Source organism: Zingiber officinale, chromosome 1B (assembly GCF_018446385.1).
Source record: "Zingiber officinale cultivar Zhangliang chromosome 1B, Zo_v1.1, whole genome shotgun sequence".
Classification (NCBI taxonomy): Eukaryota; Viridiplantae; Streptophyta; class Magnoliopsida; order Zingiberales; family Zingiberaceae; genus Zingiber; species Zingiber officinale.
The window spans coordinates 144,119,263-144,144,660 of NC_055986.1; the positions used below are offsets into that span (position 1 = coordinate 144,119,263).

General features: G+C 39.3%; 1 protein-coding gene and 1 pseudogene across 2 annotated transcripts; both read right to left on the reverse strand.

Moving 5' to 3' along the window:
- Nucleotides 1-76: 76 nt before the first annotated feature.
- LOC122043088 lies at nt 77-3,569 on the reverse strand (annotated as a pseudogene).
- Nucleotides 3,570-15,500: 11,931 nt separating this feature from the next.
- Nucleotides 15,501-17,393, reverse strand: LOC121983108 (protein indeterminate-domain 7-like). Of its 2 annotated transcripts, XM_042536090.1 has the most exons (5): nt 17,236-17,393; nt 16,848-17,032; nt 16,374-16,767; nt 15,923-16,288; nt 15,501-15,838 (listed from the first exon to the last, which is right to left on the reverse strand). In XM_042536090.1, exons 2-5 carry the CDS (start codon nt 17,002-17,004, stop codon nt 15,682-15,684), a joined length of 1,074 nt encoding a protein of 357 aa, XP_042392024.1. In that variant the 5' UTR covers nt 17,005-17,032; nt 17,236-17,393; the 3' UTR covers nt 15,501-15,681. The 2 variants fall into 2 exon arrangements, with proteins under 2 accessions (XP_042392024.1, XP_042392018.1); XM_042536084.1 differs by having other exon boundaries at nt 15,501-16,288.
- Between the last annotated feature and the right edge of the window lie 8,005 nt (nt 17,394-25,398).

Sequence of the window (25,398 nt, forward strand, 5' to 3'; positions counted from 1 at the left end):
AACGAACGAACTCGAACAAATTTTTTATCGAACCGAGCTCCAAATAACTCACGAACCATTTGGTTCATTTACATCCCTACGACGCTAGTTGATATCGTGCGTTGCACCTCGCCGTCTGGATCTTGAAATTGGTGGTGATCAGATCCACCACGGCCGTGTAGATCAGTATCCCCGCCGACATCGAGTCCAACAGACCCTCCACTACCAGCGCCGTCGGACTGCTCACGTTGTACGACGACGCCATGCCCGCCCCCACCACGATCCCCAGGACCCCAATGGCGTCGTCGCTACGAAGAACCCCACCATCATTGTCGTCGCCGCTTTCTTGAAATGCACCTGGGAAATACATCCGCCCAATGCGAAGCCCTCGAAGAATTGGTGCAAGGAGAGCGCCGCCACCAGCGGCTGAATGGCACAGAGGATCTGTGAAACGCCCAAGGAGAGCCCGATGATTACCAAGTTCATCATTGCAAGCCTCGTTCATGGAGTTTTGGATGACTGTGTGCATACTTGGGATACCGCCACTTGTTGTACGTGAGAGGAACTGCCCTGTTTATCCTCCTCCTCGTGGTCGTGGCCATGGTGGCGGGTGGTTAACGCGTCGAAGTGCTTATTCGCGTGGCTATGGCGGTGCTTTGTCGAGTGGGCTTGCACCCTGACGATGTGCATTGGGTCATTCTCACTCCCTGTCGACGTGTACCCTTCGTCGACTGACGCTGGGTCGACGGCTATCCCCGAAGGGGACGATGGCGCCTCCGCCTGGTGCTTCCACTAGTAATATTGGGTACTCACGAAGTCAACGACGAGGGTGCTCAGTGCCGCCAGCATAGTGACGACGAAGCTGGAAAAGGGGAAGGCCTGTTAGGGGGAGTGCCGGAGGTAGGGGTCCGGGAACGAAGACTCTGCGGCGTGGAGCATGTGTACAAACCCTGTCGTGAGGATGGCGCCGGCAGCGAATGCCTTCACGAAGACGAAGACGCCTCTGTTGGTCCGCAACCAACAACTGACAAGGGGGATGGCCACGCCCAGTGCACCGACCACCAGAATCGCCGCAAAAGCAGCCACCCACCTTCAGCCATTGCGCCACATCATATCGTCCCAGCAATCATCTGCCTCCTCGTCGGTAGGTGGTCGTCGCCGTCGATGCAGACATCCCATCTTCACCACAATATCAATCGGTGTCGTCAGTGATGATCAAGACCGCAATTTCATGAAACAAATTTTAAAATGAATGAACATTATTTTATTTACCCCAAAAAAAACTCGACCGCTAGTGGAATCGCGTAAAGTGGAATAAAAAATCGAAATCTTGTAAAGAAAGGAAACCTCCCTCCTTATCTAATCAATTTCCCCAACAAACGGATAACCATTTCAGTCGATATCCATACCTCGAAGAAAAACATCGGCTATCTATAAAGACACCCAATGGCCCTAAACCAAATACTTTATCAAAGAAACTTTGAGTCTGACGAGGAGAAATTGAGGGATATACAAAGAATCGGAGAGTGAAGGAGGAGTGTTGGGTCACTTCGGAGTTAGAGGAGAGATGAATAGTTCGTCTTGCTCCCTAGCTCATTCCCTTCGTAAATGTTGATGCAGCAGATAAATTCAAAGTAAGACTCTCTAATGTTAACACAAGGATTTAATTGGTATCCACTTTAAGAGAAGGTGACTAATCCAAGATCTGATCCTCTCTCATACCTCCATTATCAAAACACTCTTTTTCAAAAACAATCCGGAGGTGGAAAAACCTCGTACAACTCAACAACAAAGATATAACTCGAAACAAGAAATAAATACACAAATACAAAATGAAAACCTTTTTCTTGCTTGATATCTTGTTGATGAAGATGTCTTTGGACCAGTTAGAAAGTGAAGCAATACTTGTCTTCCAAGCTCAAAGTCCGTCGAACAGTAGTAGAGAAGAATTGTGTAAACGTTGGCTTCAAGTCTTGGCGAAAACTCTTTTCTAGGATTCACTTGATACCTCTAATCGATTCAGCTTTTAATCGACTGCCACATCATCCGACCATTCGCGCACCTGTAGAACGACTATTTTTGAACCCTAATCGATTGGTGAGTCATCCCAATCGATTCAAAGAACCTTAATTGATTATCCAATCGATTCCGCAACTCTCTGTTCACTCGCAAAAAGGCCTTGATCGATTAGCCCGATCAATTAAGTCGATTGTCTCAATTGATTCCCTCTTCTCATGACAAAACACTTCCTAATTAATTGATACAATCGATTAGCATGGTCGAAATCAATTACTCAATCATTTCTGTCACCTTCTGTTCTTGCAAACAACCTACCCTAATCAAATGGATCAATCGGTTAGGCTTGGCCTAATCAATTCGGGCCACTTCGTGTTCTTGCATCGATTACATAATCGATTAGCTTAGGGGCAATCGATTACCTCAATCAATTGCCCAACTCTAATATGCTTCATCCAAGTCTAGACTTCCCTTGCCCAAGATCCGGTCAACCATGACCTGCTTGGACTTGTCCACCAAGTGTTCGGTCAATCCTTTGACCCACTTAGACTTTTCTCCTCATGTCAAGTGTCCGATCAATCTTTTGACTCACCTGAACTTTTCAATCACCATATGTCTGATCAACTATTGACTCATCTAGACTTCCCTCCTCGTGCCAAGTGTCCAGTCAACTTTAACCCACTTGGACTTTAACTGTCTGACTTCACTCACTAGGACTTCAACTGCTTAGCTTCACGTACCAGGACTTTCTCATTGTTTAGCTTCATTCACTAGGATTTTTTAACTGTCTAGCTTTACTCATCAGGACTTTCCAATCTGTCTAGCTTCACTCACCAGGACTTTTTCAATGCCTAGCTTCACTCACTAGAGCTTTTCACCTGGCTTCATTCACACGGACTTTTCATATCTGCCTAGCTTCACTCACTAGGGTTTTTCATCACTTAGTTTCACTCACTAGGATTTTTCAATCTCCCTGGCTTCACTCATCAGGACTTTCTCATTGCCTAACTTCACTCACTAGGACTTTTCACTTGGCTTTACTCACCAAGACTTTTCATATCTGTTTAATTTCACTCACTAGGGTTTTTCATCACCAAGCTTTACTCACTAGGATTTTGTAATCTATCTGGCTTCACTCACTAGGGCTTTTCATCACCTAGCTTCTCTCACTAAGATTTTTCAATATGCCTAACTTCACTCACCACTATAAAAAAAACAGGAATATCGACAGGTATACCAACGAAAAATTTATTTCGTCGACAATATTTTGAGGTTTCCGACGGAAATATAATTCTGTCATAAAACCCTCGATTGGGATTAAGGTTAGCATATTTTTACCGACGGAATTAATATTCTGTCAATAAACTTTATCATTTCTGATGGAAATGTATTCTGTCGGTATTGCCACTTAAAAGACAAACCCTAACCCTTCGTGTTTTCTCCATGCGTGCCGGCTTCACTCCATTTTCCCTAATCGCAATAACCCCTCCCCCCCACCTTTTCTCTCCATCTTTCCGATGCAGGCGGTCAGTGTGGCGGCCGACAGCTGCATTCCTGGCGCTATGCCAGCCCATGCCAGCTACCTACACCTGTGGCTACCTGCCGGCCTGTGCCAGCCGGCAGCAGCAGTTCCTGCTTTGAATTTATCATTTTTTTTGTAAAAATTTGAGCTAAATTATTTTTATTTCGTTAACAGATAACATTTGTTGTTCTTCTCCAGGTGACCTACATATCTTCAGGTATAATTTAGTAAATTATACTTTATGTTATTTAACATATTTCAATTAAGATATATGTTATGCTATTTAACATGTTATGCTAGTATGTTAATGTATAACATAATATAGTCTTTTTATTTGTTTTGTGTTAGTATGTTAATTTAAGCTAATTTTTAATTCTCAGTTTATTAGTTTTAGTTAAAAATATCTATGAACAAAACTTGGATGTACAATCGATTAGAAAATAGATTTATTAGAGATAATTTTATTTATGAAGTTGAAGAGTTTATGAACTTTCCTAAGAGTCATCCAGAATATATAAATGATGTTGTTACGGTGTCTGTGTAATCATTCGAAATATAGAAATAGAGCCTACTATGATGAGGATATCGTGAAAGTACATATTGTTGGTACAATCGACCCAAGTTTGATCGGTTTGATCATGATTTTGATGTGTGTGTCAAAGCGTTTAAGTTAGACTTTCATATGTGTTTGAGTCTTGCAGGACTTCGTGAAACACATCAGGAACTTGGTGCGACCAAGATTGGAAAGCTCATCCTAGGGCTCGGATCCTTGAGTCGGTGAAGGATGGTGTGGAAGACATCCGAGGGACCGTCGGACGAGGAGCAATGGAGTGGAGCCGAGGGAAGCGGACTTCAAGGCAACGTGAAGGATGGCACAGAGAGGAGTCGCGGGCTCGGGTGCATCTGAGGGACGAAGGCCGAGGAAGAGGGTTTCAAAGGCGACTCCGGAAAGGATGAGTGTGTGAGAATGTACTAAGACCAGTCAACTAGTCATGGGACCAATTGACTGATCTAATGTCACAGAATGCATAGAATGCTTTTGTGCTCATCGGGTACGGGGACAAGTCGACTGGTCCTGAGACCAGTCGACTGGTACATAGTCGTTGGCAGAAATTGGATTTCTGCAGAGAGTCGTTGGCTGGTCTAACGGCACACCAGTCAACTGGTGCTTGGACCAATCGACTGGTGTCGGGGTTGAGTTGATATGATGATCAACTCTCTCCTCTTATTTAAGGAGAGATTTTGGGCATGAAGGAGGTAATTGATGTTCATTTGATAACTCCTAGTATTTGCTCAAAGCTTCCAAGATTATTCTCTTCCTTCCAAATCTAAATTCTATCTTGTAAGAGGAAGAGGTTCTTTGTGAGAGGTTTACTCCACCGAGAATGAGAAGTTCTAGCCGGAGATTGTCGGGGACTGATCCATCGAAGGATCAAGGGCTCGTCCACTTCAAGGACATGTCATGGAGTAGGAGCAAACAATCTCCGAACTACGTTACATCGAGCTTGTTAGCGTTTGTATTCTTCCTTGATTGCTTTGATTGTTTTGTTTAGTGTATTTCGTTGCGTACTAACCTTCTTGTAGAGAAGAAATAGAATTGGGGGTGACCTAGCTATCCAACCCCCCTTCAAGACGGCCACTGATCCTCCTACACATATTTGTAGAAATAATTTTGTGATAAATTACTACAATTGGTATTGTCACAGAGATCCTTATTTATATGAATCAATTAGGCCTTCTGGTGGTTCATCATCTGCCACAACTTTTACTGTATTTGAATCATCAACTAATGATATTGCAATGTAATCAATGGTTTACGATACGATGAATGCTACAATTGATTATTCCAATATAAATGAAACACCAACACACAAATATCAATAATTATATGAAATATTAAAGGCTAATGAAAGAGAAGTGTGGGAAGACATTCTCACTGGTCATTCCCAACTATCAGCTACTGCAATATTATTGAATATGAAAGCAGAACATTATTTTTCATAAAGATGTTATAATGACCTATGTCAATTGATGTCAGAATTGCTTCCTACTGATAACATAATGACTGATATTTTTTACAGTACAAAAAAATTAGTTAGAGGTTTAGGTTTACCGGTAGAGAAAATTGATTATTGTCTAAACAACTGCATGATATTTTGGAATGAAGACAACAATCTTAGTGAATGCAAAATATATATACACCCTCGTTATAAGCATGATACTCGCATACCAAGGCAGAAAAAAATTACTTGAAAAGTGATGTATTATTTTATTTTAACTGCTAGACTTGAACGTTTATATGCATCTGCTGCTACAACTTGCCACATGATGTGACATCATGAGCCTGAGCACGATGGAGGTATAATGTGTCATCCTTGTGATTCCCCTACATGAAAACATCTTAATGTTATATTTTCCTCTTTTATAATAGAATTATGTAATGTGAGATTGAGACTTTCTACACATGGATTTCAGTCAATTGGTCAGTCGGGGCAACAATATTCATCTTGGTCAGTTATATTAACACCATACAATTTACCGTCATGGATGTACATGAATTTATGTTCCTTACAGTTCTTATTCTTGGTCCAACCAATCCCAAAAAGAAGATAGATATTTTCTTACAATCTTTGATTGTCGAGTTGAATGAATTACAAAATATAGGGTTGATGACGTATGATGTTGCAAGTAAAACTAATTTTAGATTGCATGCTGCATTATTATGAATGATCATTGATTTTCCAGCATACTCAATGTTGTCAGGATGGAGCACGGCTGGTAAATTAGCATGTCCACACTTCATGATAGAGTCTGATGCATTTTCATTACCTTACAATGACAAGGTATCTTGGTTTGATAATCACTATAAATTTTTACCACGTGATCACCCTTTCAGATGAAATAAGAAAATTTTTAAAAAAAATATTGTAGTCAAACACTATGATGAATATGCCTAGAAGAACTAAAAATATTGTAAAATCATGTAAGAAATTAAAGAACTAGTCAACAGACCAGAGTTGCATTAGGATGAAACAACTAATAGCTTTCCAAAGGCTTGTTATTCATTGGACAAAGATAGTAAGCAAGCTTTATGCAATTGGTTGAAAGAAATAAAATTTCCAGATGGGTATGCCTCAAATATGGCTCGATGCGTGGATATGAATAGATTAAAGATATTTGGAATGAAAGTCATGACTGTCATGTATTCATGCAAAGACTTATTCCAATAACTTTCCATGACTTACTTGCTCAAAATGTTTAGCAACCACTCACTGAATTGAGTTCATTTTTTAGAGATTTGACTGCGAAGTGTATTATGACGGATGATATTCTTCAGCTAAAAACAAGCATTCCTATCATATTATGTAAGTTGGAGCGCATATTTCCACCTAGTCATTTTGATTCAATGGAACATCTATCAGTACATTTACCATACGAGGCATAAATAGCAAGTCATGTGCAGTACAGATGGATGTATCCATTCGAAAGATTTTTGAGAAAATTAAAAAATAATGTTCGTAACAAAGCAAAAGTTGATGAGTCAATATATAATACTTATCTGGTTGAAGAAGCATCTTCTTTCTGCTCATATTATTTTGCTGATAGTGTGCAAATAAGATATCACAAGTGTCCTAGAAATTCTGATGATGATTCTCAGCCGATAGACCTATCGATGCTTTCTATTTTTAAGTTTCCTAGTAAGTCAATGGGTGTATCGCTTTCTAAATGGTTAACCGAAGAAGAATACTATGCTGCAAGAACATACATACTCTTAAACTATGAAGAGGTCAAACCATACATAAAGTAAGTTAACTTCTCTAATCAAACATTTATCTTCCGTTTAATTATTTTGTTTAATATCTTAAATTTTATATAATTACTTTCCTTTCCAACTTGTACGAACAAACCCTATATCTATAAAATTCATTAATTGATGCAAGTGAGGTAGCTACAAAGTTAGAGACCGAATTTGCATTATGGTTTCAAATATATGTAAGTTAGAGAATTTGTGAAATTTTTTAGTTCATGTATATTAAGAAGTGTCCTAATTTATATCATAACAATTTTTATAAGTGAAAGACCGTAGAATATCAAATGTACAAGAGGATAGAATAATGAATATTGTCACGCCCCGGAGGGGTCCCTGTCCGAAGAAATTTCGACAGCACTTCCCCTGTACGACGGACAATATGGAACATTACTACATACAAAATATACCTCAGCCACACTCGGCTGGAATATATATATATATATATATATATATATATATATATATATATATATATATATATATATATATATATACAAAATGAAATAAACACAATCACACAGTTTATAACATCAGCCCACTCGGCTGGAACAAAATAAACAGCAGCGGAAGACATAAAATGATATGAACGAAAAACCAACAACGACACCAATAAAAATACCTGTCATCACAGACTTGACCCAAAATTCACATCGACTTGTTTAAAAGCAAAGTACACAAAATTAACATACAATCCAAACGATAGCAAAACCAAAACGAAACTATCCTCGAGTGTGACGTAGGACCCAGGCCTAGCGGTCGGCATCTCTCCAAGCATCCATGACTCATCTATCTGTTACCTGGCGAAAGAAAATCATTTTGTGCGGTGGTGAGTATTGGAACTCAGCGGGTATAGAAAAGATAGTGCATGAACATAATCAACCAATAAAGAATACCCAAAAGGAATACAGTCTCATAAGAGAATAGCAGATACAAAAATAAAACCGTGATAAAGGTTCATACCTGGAACCCATATCCTAGGCTAGATATAGAAAGTCAGAAATGGTACTAATCTGCTACGGTACTGCTCATAACTACAGAGGTAATGGGTAAGGTATATAAACATTTCCAATTTCTAAACCAAGGTTTAACCACCTACAACGTGAGCATGTCTTAACATAAGACAGCATGTCAGCATAAGTGAACAACAGCAAGAAGCAACGACAACATAAATATACCACAGCAGCATAAATAAACAATAACAACATAAGTAAACAGCAGCAGCCAAAGCAGGCATAATAACAGCGTATGCACGGATGGTCACCCCGCCCACCTCTCTGCACCATGACCCCTGTATGGTCGAGAGACCGGATCAATGACAACTGTACCACCCAAAGGCCGCCACTCCCGCGAGTGACCGGATGGACAGGTGCTGAGTAGCTAACTAGCTACACAGGGAAGGGGGTCCCTGCTGCTCGCAACTCCAGCTACCACCAACTGCAAGTGCCCGAGTGCGGCACGACAGGACAAGCGGCATCAACTCCAGCTACCACTCTCTCGAGTGACCGAGGATGCGGCATGCATGCAATGACATGATGCGAACAATGCAATAGTCATCATATATATAAGCAGAAACAGGCATGCTCAATATCATACATAAATAAGCAACAGTCCAAAGCATACAAATATGGTATCTAGTATCTGCTACTGATCATGGACAACAACAAGAGACTGTATAGATATGGAACGAATTTCTCAAAGATTGCGTGGAAGTATCAAGCACAAGAAAAATAAGAGTGGAGTCAAGGTAAACAGTCATTATCCAAAATAATTCATGCACTAAGGTCAAAGTACTACAAGAAAACAAAGCAAGAAGTACCCGCCTTTATATGTAGATCGTGTCAATCGTCTTCAATCAACGTCCTGCAAATCACGTGATGTATAATTTAGCTAATTTCATAAACGACACTAGCTAAACCGAAACCCAACTTAATTAGGGAAAAACCCTAATCCAACTATGAATCTCGATTCACCCACAACATCACATTCCTAACCACAACCTCCAGATCTAGCAAAATAAAATAGGATCAAACCCTCGTTCAGAAACAAAATCAATATCAACGACCTTTTGCCTACCGAATCTGTCCTAGAAAAATCTAGTGTCAAAAGAAAACAAGAACATCGCAACCCGACATCTATAAGACCAAGCGAAGTCTTTCATTAAATCCAAAAGAGTCTAGCGACTGAAACACAAACTATTGGAAAAGAAAGACAAACAAAACTTATGGTTCACCGGCTAAACCTAACCATCAAAACATGCAAACATACATAAGAAAACCTCCCAATCTGCTTAAAAACTCATCCTACATGAGGAAAGCATACACGACTCCCAAATTAGAATCAAAATCTCCCCAAATTTTATTCTAGATATTCTGTTAGCAAGAGAAAACTGAGCCCAACATCGAATCCACATCCTCAACTTCCAAATCTGCCGAAGATCCAATCTAATCCATCATGAAGACACATGATCTGTCGCAATAGGAATCGCACCCAAGTCTACCAACACTAAATCCATTTTGAAGAACCAAAACCCAAACAAAGGAGCAAAGAAGTCCACTGAACTCAAGTGAAATCCCCCGAAACCTATTTGTAAATCAAGTGAAAACCTTGTGCAGACACCATGCCAGCACCCCTAATCTTGTTGTTAGCCTACCCATCCATACCTACGAGAGAAGTTACTTACCGGATCAATTAGGGCACAACAAGAAGTCTCTGGTGCTCATGTGAGGAGAAGGGACTGCGCGCTATGGCTCGACGGAGAAGAGCACTGGCGCAGGCTTGGGGAGAAAAGGTTCAGTGAAGGTGGAGAGGCCTATGGCTGTGGCTCGCTCGGCATCTGACAACGGCGACGGGCCATGGGGCGGTGGTGTCAACAGCGACACAAAGAGGAGAGGGCAGCGCCAATGGTCGGCCAGCGGCAGTGGATCCGGTGGAGAACTCAGCGTCGCCAAGATCAGGAAGGGGCGGCGTCTTGGTGCTTGCGCGTGAGGAGAGCCGGCGATGGAGGCGGGGCGGCGTCCGAGGAAGCTCATCCACAGGAGAGATCGTCGGCTGGTACCCGAGTGAGGGAAAGGAGAAGATTGCCGGTTGGAGAGGGGCGAGGTGAATCTGCCGGAACCGAGAGAAGAAGGGGGAGTCGGCGGTGTCGGGCTCGGGGCTTAGGAAGGGGAGTTCGGCGATTTTTAATTAGGGAGGAGAAAGGAGAAGTTAGGTTTATATAATTAAACCTAGGGTTTAATAAACTAACTTTAGGTTAATTTAATTAATCAACTCCCAATTTAATTGGAATTCCAAACAGATCTCCTCAGAGCTCAATATCTCTATCCCCTGTAATTATATCATACGAGCTACAATTAAATCCCAGAAAATTTCTAAAATTTCCTAAAAATTCCAATAAAATTATTTGTCAAATAACTTTATTATTTAATTATTATTTGGATACCGTATTTTACAAATATTGTATCAGAACCCCTCCATAAAATAAAGGTGTACTCTGATTACTATGTTAATGACCTTAAATTCCACATGACACAACAAGATTCACAGAGATTAACCTATAATTCTGATGTTTGTGTCAAAGGATCTATGGACAATAATAACACTGAGTTTGACTATTATGATAGACTTGACGAAATCATAGAGATTGAATATCATGCATTATCTATAAAGAGGTGTATATTGTTTAAATATTCATGGTATGATCCGACCCCAAGAATAGGTACCAGAATACATCCAAATTATAATTTAGTTTAGGTTAATATATACAAACAAAAGATTTAAAAGTTTAAACCTTTCATTTTCGGGGTACAAGCGGGTCAAGTTTTTTATCTTGAATACTCTATAAAGAGAAAAAAAATCTAGTGAATGGTTGTTTGTTTGTCGAATCAAGCCTCGCCCGACTATAGAGATGCTAAGCACAATCATTGCTCAAAACCAGACAAGGCTTGAAGTCAGGTATTAACTAGCTCGACCGATTGCTCCAACTGATCAAACTTATGGACAGATCGGACACATTGTGTGCTTGAACCAAATGAAAAGGCCGATTGAAGATCGAATCGCAAACTATACTCAACAAGGCCGAGTTGGTGATTCCCACGAGGGATTGCCGGTCAGACTATATCAGGCACTTGATTGTCGGGCTAGGAGAGCCTATGGTGGGTCTCATAGGCCAACGACCTTGCATCCCTTTTTGGCATTTAGTGCTATGAAGGACAAAGAATATTCTATAGGCAAATCACGCTCTGAAGCTTCCAGCCTGTCAAATCACATAGATTTGTTGCCTTATTTTAGGAAAGCTTTCAGAGTTATTTTATGGCCTGTCCTTTTTAGAAATGCTTTGGAATCGTGCATAGACACAACAATGACAGTATAAAAAGTGGTCTTTATCCACATGCACAGGTATGTGACACTGTGTAATTTTACACATTTGTTACTTTAGTTTCTTTCACTATTCCTCTCTAGAAATCGATCACTGACTTGAGTGTTGGAGGGCCAACGCTGGGGACTCCTTCCCTGACCTAACAACTAACGCTCTTTGTGACATGCAGGATAACGAGGAGTCTTTATCCGGTCAGCATCAGAGCCACATTCCCAGCCAACTGTCTTCTCAACTTTTGGACAGAATCAACACCCAATGGTCTCATTCCAAATACTTTATCAAAGAAATGTTGAGTCTTGACAAGGAGAAATTAATGGATATATGAAGAATCAGAGAACGGGAGGAGGAGGAGGCGAGGAACATGTTATCATCGTTTGGGAATAAAAAATATTTGTCATCCAATAGAATCATGAAGGTTCATAAGGGCATCCACAGTGGTTAGAGTTTATTGAGAGCTTCTTCATTACCACATCCACGCCACGTCAAAAATAAAAAAACTTACACATCTCTCCACTATCAAAAAAGTACACAACAACTCCTTCATGAGTTCCACACTTTTCATTATATATAATTCTCATCCCTTCTTCATATTTACATTATATACCATTAAATTTTTATAAAATTTAAATTCATAAATTGCTAACATGAAATAACATTGATAATTAAAAAAATACATAAATATTACATTATGTCAAATAAAAAAATATAAATTATAATAATATATAAAAATAAACTCAAACACATCTACATCAGGACATGCCTCTGTTTATTTTTTTTCAATAATTTTTTCATGTAAATGAAGTTGTCCAGGTGTCATCTCACTAGTATCCTTCATAAGAATTTCATAATCCTTATAAAAGATCTCAGCTTCCCGCAAAGCCATTTTTTTATTTAATATTCTTTGTTGATACTATGTTCTATTGTATCACCCTCTCTAGCTTTGGATTTTCCCTTCCTCTTCGTTGTCTTTTACCCTATCTGATAAATGTAGACTTCAGAGTCATCCAAATCAACACTCGTATCTAAATTTGATGTTGAAGTGTTTCCCCCTGATTCAGATGTCCTTGCCTTCTTGTTAGAGCAATGAGCAACTGATTATGTAGTATATTTCTCATACTCTTTGAGAACCCTCCACACATGCATATACTTAAAATCCTTGTTATTGTTGTTGGCTTTCCACATATTCAGTGCATTCTCCAACACATTTCCGTCACTCTAACCACTTTGATAATGAGTATAAAAATTTATATAGGTGTAGAAAATTCATTTACTATTGGTGCAAACCTATAATAATATGATTTCAGTTGTTGATAGCTTCTCGTCATAGATCCAGTGGGGCGATGCTTGTTATAGTAATCAACTATACATTTCCAAAATGCTTAATCCTTCTGGTCATTACCAATAATTACATCAGTGCTGATAGTTGTCCATGACTTCGCAAGGACTACGTCTTCATTGAAAAACCAAAATCTTCATTTCAATTCATTTTTTTCTTATTCAACTTCACGCTCTTCTTGTGATGAGTGTGGTAGCCATTAAGTTGCCGGAACAGATGATGGTGTTAGAGATTCTTTATCGCTGATAGATGGATCAATAGTAACCTTTCTTAATTCATTCGAACATATGATGGGTGGTTGAGTAGGAGAAAATACATAAGGATAATGTATCTCAAGTCGGTTACCTATAGTTGATCAATCTTGGGATGGATACATATCAAATGGAGCTAGGGCGACATTATTTGGATTCATCAAATTTTTTTGAGAAATTTAGGAATTTGGAAAATTTGGAGGATATTGTGGAACATATAAAATATTTTAAAAATTTAGAGGGTATTGTGTGTAAGAGAAAATATGAGGATATTAGATATTTGGAGGAATGTGAGTATTTTGAGAAGATATTTTATTTTCGTATTTGAAAATTCAAAAGATTTGTAAGTAAAGTATTGAGATTTTCATCCATCTCGAATACAAATAGGGAATGAAAGGAAGAAATAAGAAACAGAGAGTGAAGATAACGATGAGATGAATGAAAAAAAAAATAGATCCTATATTTATAGATTTTTTTAAATTAAAAAAATAAATTTTAACCATTGAACAACGGCTAAAAATTAGTCGTTGTTCAACGACTAAAAATTAGTTGTTGCTCAACGGCTAAAAATTAGTCATTGTCGGTTCTCATTTTTTTAACAAATATTAAAAAAATATTTTAATATAAAAAAATAAAAAAAAGTTGAAGAGATCCAATCTCCATACTCTGTTATACAGTCGAGTGATTGAGGGCATTAGGCGACTACTCTCGCCCCTAGCACCCTTGTCAATCCATCCCAAGGTCAACACGGAGGAGGTAAATCATGGGTGACTACTAGCCTTTGGAATAGTGACTGACGCATAAGAGAGTTATTAGGGCATTAGGGCATCCACAATGGGAAGATATGGTGATACGGAGGGAGCTTCCTCCTATAGTTAGAATCGTTAATTTGGACTGGGCTGGTCAAGTTGGCCCACCCCGCCAAACAATTTAAGCGGGTTGGATTAAAATTTTATCAACCCAATCCCGCCGCGGGTCGACCCGCCTAGACCTGCGACTCGCGCGGGTCGACCTGTGACGGGCTTGGGTTGACCCGCGGGTTGAGAAACACATGTAAGTTAAGTTTTATGTCAATTTATTATCTTTGTTTGTTATAATTTTGAAATAAAAATAATATTTTTCATCCCACATAAGTACTAGTTTGTATTCATTTATATTTAAAATACATATTAATGGATACATTTGATTGATGAAATCTTTTCAAAGTAAAACGTTGAAAATATGAAATATTTTTTAATTTTTTTAAAAAAATTGATGGACCCATGGGTTGACCCGCCAACTCGTAATCCGCTTTGGATTTGGTTGGATTGGAAATTTCCTAACCCACCAAGTTGATGGGTCGGCCCGCCTGCCCATCCAAATGATTAGCCCGTCATGGGTCGACTCACTCCGTCACGGATTAATCCGTCTGGCAACTCTATCCATAATGGGAGGGAATTCATTCTCATTCGGCAAGGAGCGGCTCCATTTGTATGGAGTCACTCTTTCATGTTTTTTGTATTTTTATTAAAATAATTTTTTAAATTTAAATGTGATATTGGAGGTATTTTTTAATTAGAAGAGATGTGATGTGAGGATTAAAAAATACTGAGATTTATAACAGAGTTGCTAAGATGTTTTTTTTATAATGTAGATATGATTTTTTATTTTTGACATGGTATGAATACGATAATAAAAGAGCGCTCCCATTCCAATGATTATAGATGTTCTTCAGATGCCCCGCATGCCCTTGGATTACAGCGAAGAGAGGGCGTGGCAGCACCGGAGCCATTGGACTGCCTGACACAACCTTGTCGACATTCTGGCGATTGGTTCAGAGGGGTATTCAATGTGGAGCACGACGTGCAGTTCATAGATTTGTCAACGTAGGAAATTTTCTGAGCGAGACTGTCGACACGAGGCCGCCGCATTCTTCTCATTAGGCCCGTTCCCACAAGATTCCCATTCTTCAGTTTGCATGGTGTCGCTGTGTTTCAGCCCATTTTAAACTGTGGACTCACCTCCTCCTCATCTATTATTTTTTAAATTAAACGTTTTCAAAAAGCTCACCTGATTTTCTTAATCATCAGCTCATTGTAAGACCAGCGGGTGAATTAGTCGATTTACATATTAAATTGAAAGGAGTCATGGGAAGTTTCCGTGGGACCGGCTCCATATTATCTAATTCAACATTTTTTAAAAAAAATAAATGAGAGAACTTGTGGTGAAAATTAACTGAAAAACACCTCCAATTGTGTCAGTCTACATTTTTTTTTTCCTTTTGATAACATGACCCTGATAAAATATATGCTTATGTGCTTGATGTCTTATGTAGTAAATAAAATAGGCAAGGCCACCTAGATCTCTTTAACTGTAAACTATATACTAAACTAACTCGATATGGGTAGCTAATTAACCATGCCATGGCTTCTTACTTTGTTGGTGCTGCTGCTGCTGCTCAAGCCCATGAAGTTTAAAGATGCTCCTTTGTGGGAGTCCCTGTAACCCTAAGAAGTCTCTTGTTACTCCATGACTTGCAGCAATTCCCTCCATCCCCTCAAATGCATCCCTAAAACAAGAGCCATCCGTTAATTCTGGAGTAGTGGTTGATGTCGGAGAGCTCATAACCATGTTTTCGACATGTCCAACATACTCTGCGGATGAACCGATTACATTTGTAGAGCGAGGAAGTGCCATTTGGGTCAAGTTTGAATGTCTGCTCATGGTTGCACCCATCTCTGACGCCTTCTGGAGCAGTGCAGTGGCTGACATGTAAGGGGATGGATTGTAGTTGGCTGGAGGATGGTAGATCATTGCAGCAGGATCGAATTGGGTCAAACCGGAGCTGCAGGATCCCTGCCATGGAGGGAGCTGCTGGCTTTGGAGGAGGGTTGGTTGCTGCAGGAGGGAGGAGGGCGAATCTTGAGGAAATTGCAGTGGAGACTGGTGATGATTGACACTTGCGGTCTCCTTCGCCAGTGCATCACAGAAGGCCCTGTGAGTGATGAAGCTATCCTTCCTGCAACGAACAACCCTTAAGCACTTCATAATTGGATATATGATCGGTTGGATTATCTTTGAATTAGTAGATGCATGCTAATTACCTTGAGAAAAGGGTGCCGCACTCGCATTTGTATTCCCTGGTGCCGCAGATCTTGGAGTGAGCCTTCCAGTCGGACTGAACGGCATACTTCTTGGAGCACTTGTCGCACTTCCACTTCTTCTCGCCGTGCTTCCTGCTGAAGTGCTTCTTAATCCCGGTGAGGTCCCCAAGAGCCCTGGAAGGGTCATGGTGGACGCAGCTCGCCTCCGGGCACACATACACCTTCTTCCTCACCATCTCCTTCCTTTGCTTCAGCTTCCACGGCAGGTTGTGGCCTCGCCGGTGCAGCTGCAGGTTCTGCTCCCTTTGGAATCCTTTGCTGCAGATCTCGCACACAAACCTGTTTCTGGCCATCAGGGTCTGGGGGGACAATGCCACTACCTCAGCCTCTGGGTCTGAATTAATTACCAATCTACTAAAATTAGTGATTCGAAAGGAGAATTAAGGAATGAAAAATAAATTAAATTAAATTGACCTGGATTTCCTGGCAGATTCCTCTTTTTCTTGTTTTGAACTGGATTTTCAGAGGAGAAGCTAGTTTCTCCTGAGGCAGCAGAGGTGAGATTAGACATGTTCTCTTCCACCATCGCCAAATCGTGCTGCTGCTGGGTTATTCTCATCCCTTTCATCATCTGTTTGGCTTAAGATCGTTCTCCAAACCTATCGATGCCATTAACGAGTCACATATATCAGATCAAACAAAAAAAAAAAAAAAAAGAGGGAAAGTACTATTAAATTATTCCAAAAGCAAAGAGGGAAAAGGTAGTATGCTCATGGATCTCAAGGGATATTCCAAAATTTACACAGAGAAAACTAAAACACGGAATAAGATTTGAGGATGACACTATCAGAATGAACAATACCTGAATCAAAACAAAAGCTAAGTAATAAGAAACCAGGGGGACAAAAGAACCACCACCAAAGTGCAAATTAAGGGAAAGAATCACAGAGATGGAGAGAATTTGGAAGAGTAGAGAGATGAGGATGAGGGAAACGAAGAAGTAGATGTGCAAGCCTCCACCACTGCATTATAAATACAGCCACCAGACTTGACGTTGCATTTGCTGTCTTTTTCCCTGCCTAGAATTTCTCTACCTCATCACTTAATTGCATGCAGTAAGAAGAAAAAAATGGCCTTGTCTTACACGCATCACTCGGTATTTATTTATTATATCATGAGGAGAATATTCAGTACCGTGGGCGGAACATTTACGGATTAACAGTGTCAAGACTTGGTTCAAGCACTGTTCATCTTTTTTTTTTTTTAAACAGTATTTCATAATGAGAGAGCACTTGCAGCAGAAAATAAGAATAGTTCACTTAGCTGACTCCAATTCTGCTCTGCTTTCAGTTTTGGCTTTTGGATCTTAACAATGTTATTAAATTAAAATTTTCCTTTTGTTGTGTGTTAATTTTGGGTGTGTGAAAAGGCGAAATGATGTATTGATGTGGAGTTGATTTAGTTGACAATGAGAGCAGTGGGAAGAAGAAAAGCAAGGCACCGCTTTTGCTTACTTTTTCTTAGATTAAGTTACAATGATTGGGGATTGATTGAGCTCAATATTGGCATGCTCGTGTCTTATCAGTTCTTTACAGATCATTATTTCTTTATGTGAATGCATCTCATTGATTGGCTCTTCGATCGTTGGCCAAATTATCAACAAATATTGATATTCAAAGCTAATAGCAGCATTTTCATTATCCGTTATTGATCAAATTTTTCTGTTAGATCTTGGTTTTTCAAACTAACAAGAGTCACATCAATAATCTAGTTCATAAATAAGTTCTTTTCAGTGTGGTTCAATTCAATTTAATGAAATATTAAGTTGTTATTTGAGTCTGTAAATTGTCAATCATTTTTTTAATTCACACTTCTCTCTTCTTATCTCCTTTTGCAATAACAATGATAATCTCATTCTAGGATCCTCCAAAATTATCTTATACGATCTGAAAAAGAGGTAAATCATGTAGGACGTAGCTTAGCACAATAGTCTTTTGCATAAGGTCAGACGATTCATTTCACACACATTGAGAATTAACCCCTCACACACATTGAGAATCGATCTCATGATCTATTATAGTAACATTACATGCAAGTACCCACTATGTGAGCCCGTGGTGCTCTCTTCTTATCTCCTTTGATAAGTTTTAAGGTCTAAATGATTTGATGGTTCAACCACGAGAATTTAACTCTCACCTTAACCTCCATGAGTTTTTACATGAGAGTCTTTGTGATGAGAATTTACCTTTTGTGATATTCAACGAGGTTATTATAAGTATCCCGGGTTAGTTTTATATGATCAACCGAGTTAAGTTAGACTCTGTAATTTTGATCCCTTGTGTCTAAAAGTGCAAGGACTTAGGAACACAAAAAGTCAACCGGAAGACGCAGCGAACGAGAAGGATGACACGAGAAGCGAGTCGGCGGGCTCGGTGCATCCTAGGGACGAAGAGTTGCGGAAGAGTACACCGACGAACGAGAAGAATGTGCACGGTGCTTCCGAGGGACAAGAAACCGAGGAGGAAGACTGCTTGAGGAAAGGGTCGAAGTTGGGTTTGAGTGAGCTCAACTATGGACGACTGGAGAATCGCCCAAGTAGCCAGACGAGTCAACTTCTGAGTTGACTAGATCCAGATGCCCAGACCAGGTTCAAGCTCTCGGACTCCAGGCGCTCAGGTCGGATCCAAGCACTTGGACTATTCTGTCATGTCAGCGAGCCATTAGTTGAAGAGGATCAACACAAAGTCCATGTCAGCCGACTCTAGGTGCCCAGACCAGGTCCAGACGCCCGGGAAGTTTTGATCCATTAGAAAGAAGTTGTTGTGGAGTGGATCGAGTCAACTGAGTCCAAGCACCCGGATCAGACCAGGTGTTCGGAAGCACCACATCAGCAAACGGCTAGTTGCAACTAATGAACTATAAATAGAACTTTAGTGCTTGAAGTTTGTAAAAAAAAAAATGCACTTTGTACTTCCGTTTACAAATCATGTTTTACTATTTGTGCTTAACTGCTATAAGAGACTATTTTGCATTCACGAAGGAGTTCTTTTAATGAGCTTTACATCACCTTGGATTAGCAACTTCCCGGTTGCAAACCAAGTAAAATCTTTTGAATCTTTTCTACTTTGTTTAGGTTTTTATTTGTTTTTTTAATGTATGTTCTTGCTAAGTTTGGTAGCAAGAGATTCAAATTTCTAACTTGTTGGCTTTTCACCCCCTCTAGCCAGCCTACCAAGACCTACAAGTGGTATCAGAACCAAGTTCATTTTAGAAAGACTAATCGCTAGCTAAAGTAAAAAAAAAGATGGCCGAATCGAGCATTCATCCAACGAAGTTCAAGGGAGATTTTGTGATATGAAAAAAGAGAATGGAAGTTTTCGTTAAACTAATTTCAAAATTTTGTTAACTATTAAATATGGCTTTGTAGCACTTAGAGATCAACATGGAGAGGAAAAAGAAGAACATCTCTGGAGCAAAAAAGAGCAGGTCAACTTCGTGGCCAACGAAAATATAGAATTCTGTCTACTAACCGTGTTACCACCTCAAGAATTCAACCGCATCGACAGCTACAACTCAGCCAAAGAACTTTGGAGAAGTTTCTAGAGTTTCATGAAGGAATATCGGAGGTCAAGCTAGCAAGACGGGATATCCTCTGAAATTAGCTAACAAACCTCTGAATGGAAAAAATAAAAACGATGGCTCAACTACACGCAAAGATCAAAAAGTTAATCACTGGACTCATCAACCTCGAAGAATCGAGAACGAATCAGGACACAGTCTGATACACACTCAATTCCTTTTTGAGAACCCAAGAGTTGACATCAATAGTAGATGCCTACTACATCTCAAAAGATTTGGAGGTAATTACTTTAGAATATTTGTTTTCAACATTAGAAATACACGAGTTTCGATGTAAAGGACCAAGAAAGGAAAAGGAGCTGAATCACAATTTAGCACTGCAAGCCAAAAAGAACGGACCAAATTCAGATTCATCAAGTGGCGAAGATGGAAGAGCATATGTGATAAAAAATAAAATAAATTTTTTAAAACTAATGAATTTGATAAGACGTAGGCCAAGAAATTTATTTTAGGAAAAATAAAAATACAATACTACAACTGTAATAAAGAGGGGCATATAAAGATAACTGCCCTAAATTAAAGGACAAAGGAGCAAGAAAATCCAAACAAAGGAACCTTAAAACAACATGAGACGAGTCATTCTTAGAAGAGTTCGAGGATGAGAAGTATGCCAGAATAGCATTGATGAAAAGTCATTAAGAATAGAGCATCGATGAAGGAAGAGCTACTTTAGATGAAAGTAACGATGAAGGGGGAGAATCAAACTATGAATCTGACACGGTAAGTGAGGTAAGGTTTCAACCTTCCAAACAATTATATAACGGTATTAAACTAATGTCTAGATCATTATTCAAATTAAGGTCCAAATATGTTAAATTAAAAAAAAAGGATAACTATTGGTGCAAGAAACATCAGACGATCAAACCTAGGTTTTGATTATGTCAAAGGGTCTAAAGTTAAGTTGTCTTGTGATCTAACAAGGTTGATTGAATTTGCAGGAAAGTCCTAAGTTGACTTAGGCAAAAGTCCTAGTGAATTCTAGGCAGGTGGAAAACCCTATGGGGAAGTAACCCTAGGTCCTAGGGGGCAGTAACCCTAGGTGATGGAAAGTCCTTGCTGTGGTAACCCTAGGTCCTAGGGGTGATAACCCTAGGTGAAAAGTCTTGGCGGGTCGAGCGCTTCGGGCAAAATCCTAGAGTCGGGGACTCTAGGTGAAAACCCTAGTGGTTGCGGATCAGATGGAAGTCTGGATGAGTCATGGAGCGGACGCCCAACATGAAGATCTGAAGTCTCAGGTGTTGAGCAAAAGTCCAGTCGGTCTGGAGGACCGGTCTGACAATAGATAATTTCTCCTGAGAGGAGTAGGTGATGACACATTCCCCGTTGAGGGAACAGTAGGCGTCGGTTCGACCTAGAGTTTTTGGAGGAAATCTGAAAGTCAAAACCGGATAGTCCGGTGACTGTCAAATACTTATATTATTCATATTTTATTGTGCTAACTTTATTTTCAAGGTATACTTTGTTTGTAAACTAATATGCCTTGTAGGAAGGGAGTTGCACAAGGAAAAACTTGGATGAACTGTGTCTGAGGTGCCTTCGGGGTTGTTGGAGGCGCCTCGGATGTCTTGGTTGTAGCTGTGCAAGAAGCAAGACGAAGGCACCTTGAAGGCACTTGAAGGTGCCTTGGACCAGAGATGGAATGCGTCTTCCATGCGCTTGAAGGTGCCTTCCAAGGGATAACTTTCGCAGGCAGCAGAAGTTATCAACAATAATCGGTAGGGGATAAGAATCCCTGCTAGTGGCGCCTTCCATGGAGATTGAAGGCGCCTTCAGCAAGCTATAAAAGGAGGTCTCAAGCAGGAGGTCTCCTGCGTGCTACTTAAAAAACAATCCAGTGAAGTCGTAACGTTGCTCCAACAACCAAAAGATCTACTTTCAGATTTCTTAATTGTTAGTATTCTGTCAATTATTGTACCTTAATTGCTGTACTTGTAATTTCCGGATTGATAATGAATTGTCCAAAGTAAACACTCAACGAGTGTAGACCTTGGAGTAGAAGTCGCCACAGGCTCTGAACAAAGTAAAAGAAAAGTGTTAGCGCTTGTTTTACTTTCTCTTTATTTCTTATTTCCGCTGTGTTACTCTGTATTTTTCGTAAAATGTGAAAAAAGAATCATGAGCATTATTCACCCCCCCTCTAGCGCTTCTCGATCCTACAATAACATTGAATTAAAAATTAACTTAGCTACTGTATGTCCATTAGAACACTTTGTTAAAGTTCAAATGGAAGATGCAACACTAAAGAATAAATATAGTTATTGGAAAATAATTATACATGCTCAAAATTAATGTTTCACCGAATACTAGAGGACATAATTGGTATAAAAGGAATCATAGCGGTTAAATTAGAAAAAGTGCCTAGAAATAATATTCTAAGAAAATTATTGATCAATCAAATAGATAGAAATTTATTTTTGAATTCCTAAATTATGCTTAGTCTGTTAAATTAATTTTATATGATTGCTTAAATTTAATTTGATTTAATTGTTAGAAAAATTAATCGTCTCATAAATCTTCTATTCTTATTTACTATTAATTTTCTTTTGTAAAGAATGTTACCGTTATGTTTTAAATTATTTTCTTTCAAAACAATAATTTTAATGATTATTTTTTTTCAAAAATTAATTTATATGAAACTTATTTTTTTTTGTGGTACTGAATTATATTTTGTGTTAGATTCAAATTTTTTTAGATTTTTTGACACTTATTGTTGGTGCAAGTTGCACCAGAATCAAATCTAAGTTTTGATGTTGTCAAAGGTTCAAGTTAAGTCTTGTTATGATCTAACAAGTTGACTGAGTGTGCAGGATATTTACTCAACTGAGAAAGACCTAGTTGGAGGCTAGGCAGGAAAAATCTTAACAGATCGTGGAACCCAGGTGCAAGTCCAAGAAGGTCGAGGGAACCTGAAGCTTGGCAGTGTGATTGAGAGGTCTGGAGGACCTAAGATCAAGGGCAAAGTCCTGGCGAGCCGATCAAGACTGAGTGAAAAGTCCAAACTAGATCTGGAGGATCAAAGTTTGGCAGGTAGGTTGAGGTAAATAAACTGGAGGAGCGACAGTGAGGTCGGGTTCCCGAAGGGAACAACCTTAGGTCGCTGATCCAACTGAAGAAACCGGGAAGGTTTCCAAGTTGAGATCAAGACAGTTCTACTGTCTTTTAATATTACTCTTGCATTATACTGTTACTGTGCTAATCTTTGTTTTGCAGGATGTTTTACCTAACACTGTTCTGCAAGTACTGCATGATTGGTCGACCGAACCAGAGGATCAGTCGACCGAACCAGCCAAGATCAGTTCAGTATTCAGATCGAACCAAAACATAGTCCGAGCCCGATCAAAGCTTGATCGGTAGATCGAACAGTAAGATCGGTCGACCGAACCAGGGTGACTCAGTAAAGGACAGATCATCATCAGCGATCTGGAAAGGAGAAAAGGCTGATCGGTCGACCGAACCAGAGGACCGATCGACCGATCCAATCAGCATCAAACAACATTAAAAGAAGATCTCTGGCAGATTTCGACGAACAAGGAAAAGGCTTGTTCGGTCGACCGAAAAGATGGTTCGGTCGACCGAACCATTAAAGCCCAGTAAATGCAAAAGATCGAGCCAGCTTCGAACTTCAGCCAGGAAGGAAGGGAGCGGGTTCGGTCGACTGAACAGCGAGATCGGTCGACCGAACCTCCAGTACACCTATAAAAACATACTCGAAGACAGAGGCCAAAAAGAACTTCTGATCATCTCCAAGTCTTCTCTCTACGTACGAATTGTGCTACAAGTCATCGACTCTGCAAATCTACTCCGTCCGGAAGTACCGACCGAGCTTCAACTTACACACATAATTGTCGGTATATTTTCATATTGCACTTAGTTTCAATAAGATAGTAGGATTGTTACTATCTTATTCTATTGTACTTGTACGATCTGCTTCTCTCCAAGGATTTCGGAGAGAAGAGTTATAGTGATTTGCCCATCGGTGCGATCAAGGACCGCAGGCCTTCGAGTGGGAGTTGAGCTAGGCTCCGAACGAAGTAAAAGAACGTGTCTCTTCGTTTAATTCCCGCTGCTTAACTTTGTTTTTAAAAAGGATAAAGAAAAGTTTTAAAAAGCGATATTCATCCCTCCCCTCTATCTCCGATCTATCACTTATATAAATTTTTATGAATTTTTTATTAAAAAAAGTAATAAAAATTTAAAATTTTTTGGAGAGTAATTTTGAAAAAGCTGATGTTTTGGCCAAAAAGTCATTATATCTTGGATGTTTGAACATAAAGATTTTTAGAAGTGAAAAGCTATTTTTAAACATTTAAATTTAAAAATAACTATACTTATGTTATTATGGATTAAAGAAAAATATTTTGTTTATGAATTTTTTTCTCTTCAATCAAATACTTATGTTTAATATTAACAAAAAAATTTAAGATTTTTTTAAATTTAAAAATAATTTTAAAATTAGTTTTGAAACAAAAGATAATTAATTGGTAAAACTTATTGTCTTTGAAAACAATTTCGATAAAAAGACATGCTCTTGAATATGTTGTTTAAAACCCCTAGAAAAATTTTCAATATTTTTTTAACTTTTTTCGTATTTTCTCTAATATTATTTTTATGTGATCAAAGAAGGAAAATTAGAGATTAAGTTAAGTGGGAGGTATAGAATTTTAATTATTTTCTTGTACTTATTGTACATTTATTACTTGTAATAATTGTTAATTTATTTGTTTACATTATTTTATTATTTATTTTATCCCTAAGTTAACTTAGGTTAATGTAAATCAAAAAGGAAGAGATTGTAAGTAGCTAGGTTAGTTTTGATGTGATCAACCGAGTTAAGTTAGGCTCTGCGATTTTGATCTCTTGTGTCTAAGTGTATAGGGACTGAACACAAGAAGTCGAGTAGAAAACGCAACAAGTAAGAAAGATGACATAGAAAGTGAGTCGACAGCCTCGATGCATTTGAGGGACGAGGAGCTGTGAAAGAGTAAATTGGTGGACGAGAAGAACTCGCAGTGCTTCCGAGCGATGAGAAACTAGGGAGGAAGAATGTTTGAGGAGAAGTCCAGAGTTGGGTTCGGGTGAGTTCAATTTTGGACGACTGGAGAATCACCCAAGCGATCAGACGAATCAACTTCTGAGTTGATTGTGTCCATGTGCTCGGACCAGGTCCAGGTGCCTGGATGGGGGTCCAGGAACTTGGACTATTCCGCCACATTAGTGAGTTGTTGGTCGAAGAGGATCAACGCGAAGTCCATGTCAGTCGACTCCAGGTGCCTGGACCAGGTCCAAGCACTTGGAAAACCTTGATCACGTTGGAAAGAAGTCATTACGAAGTGGATCGAGTTGGCCGACTCTAGGCACTTGGACCAAGTTTAGGCGTCCGAGAAGT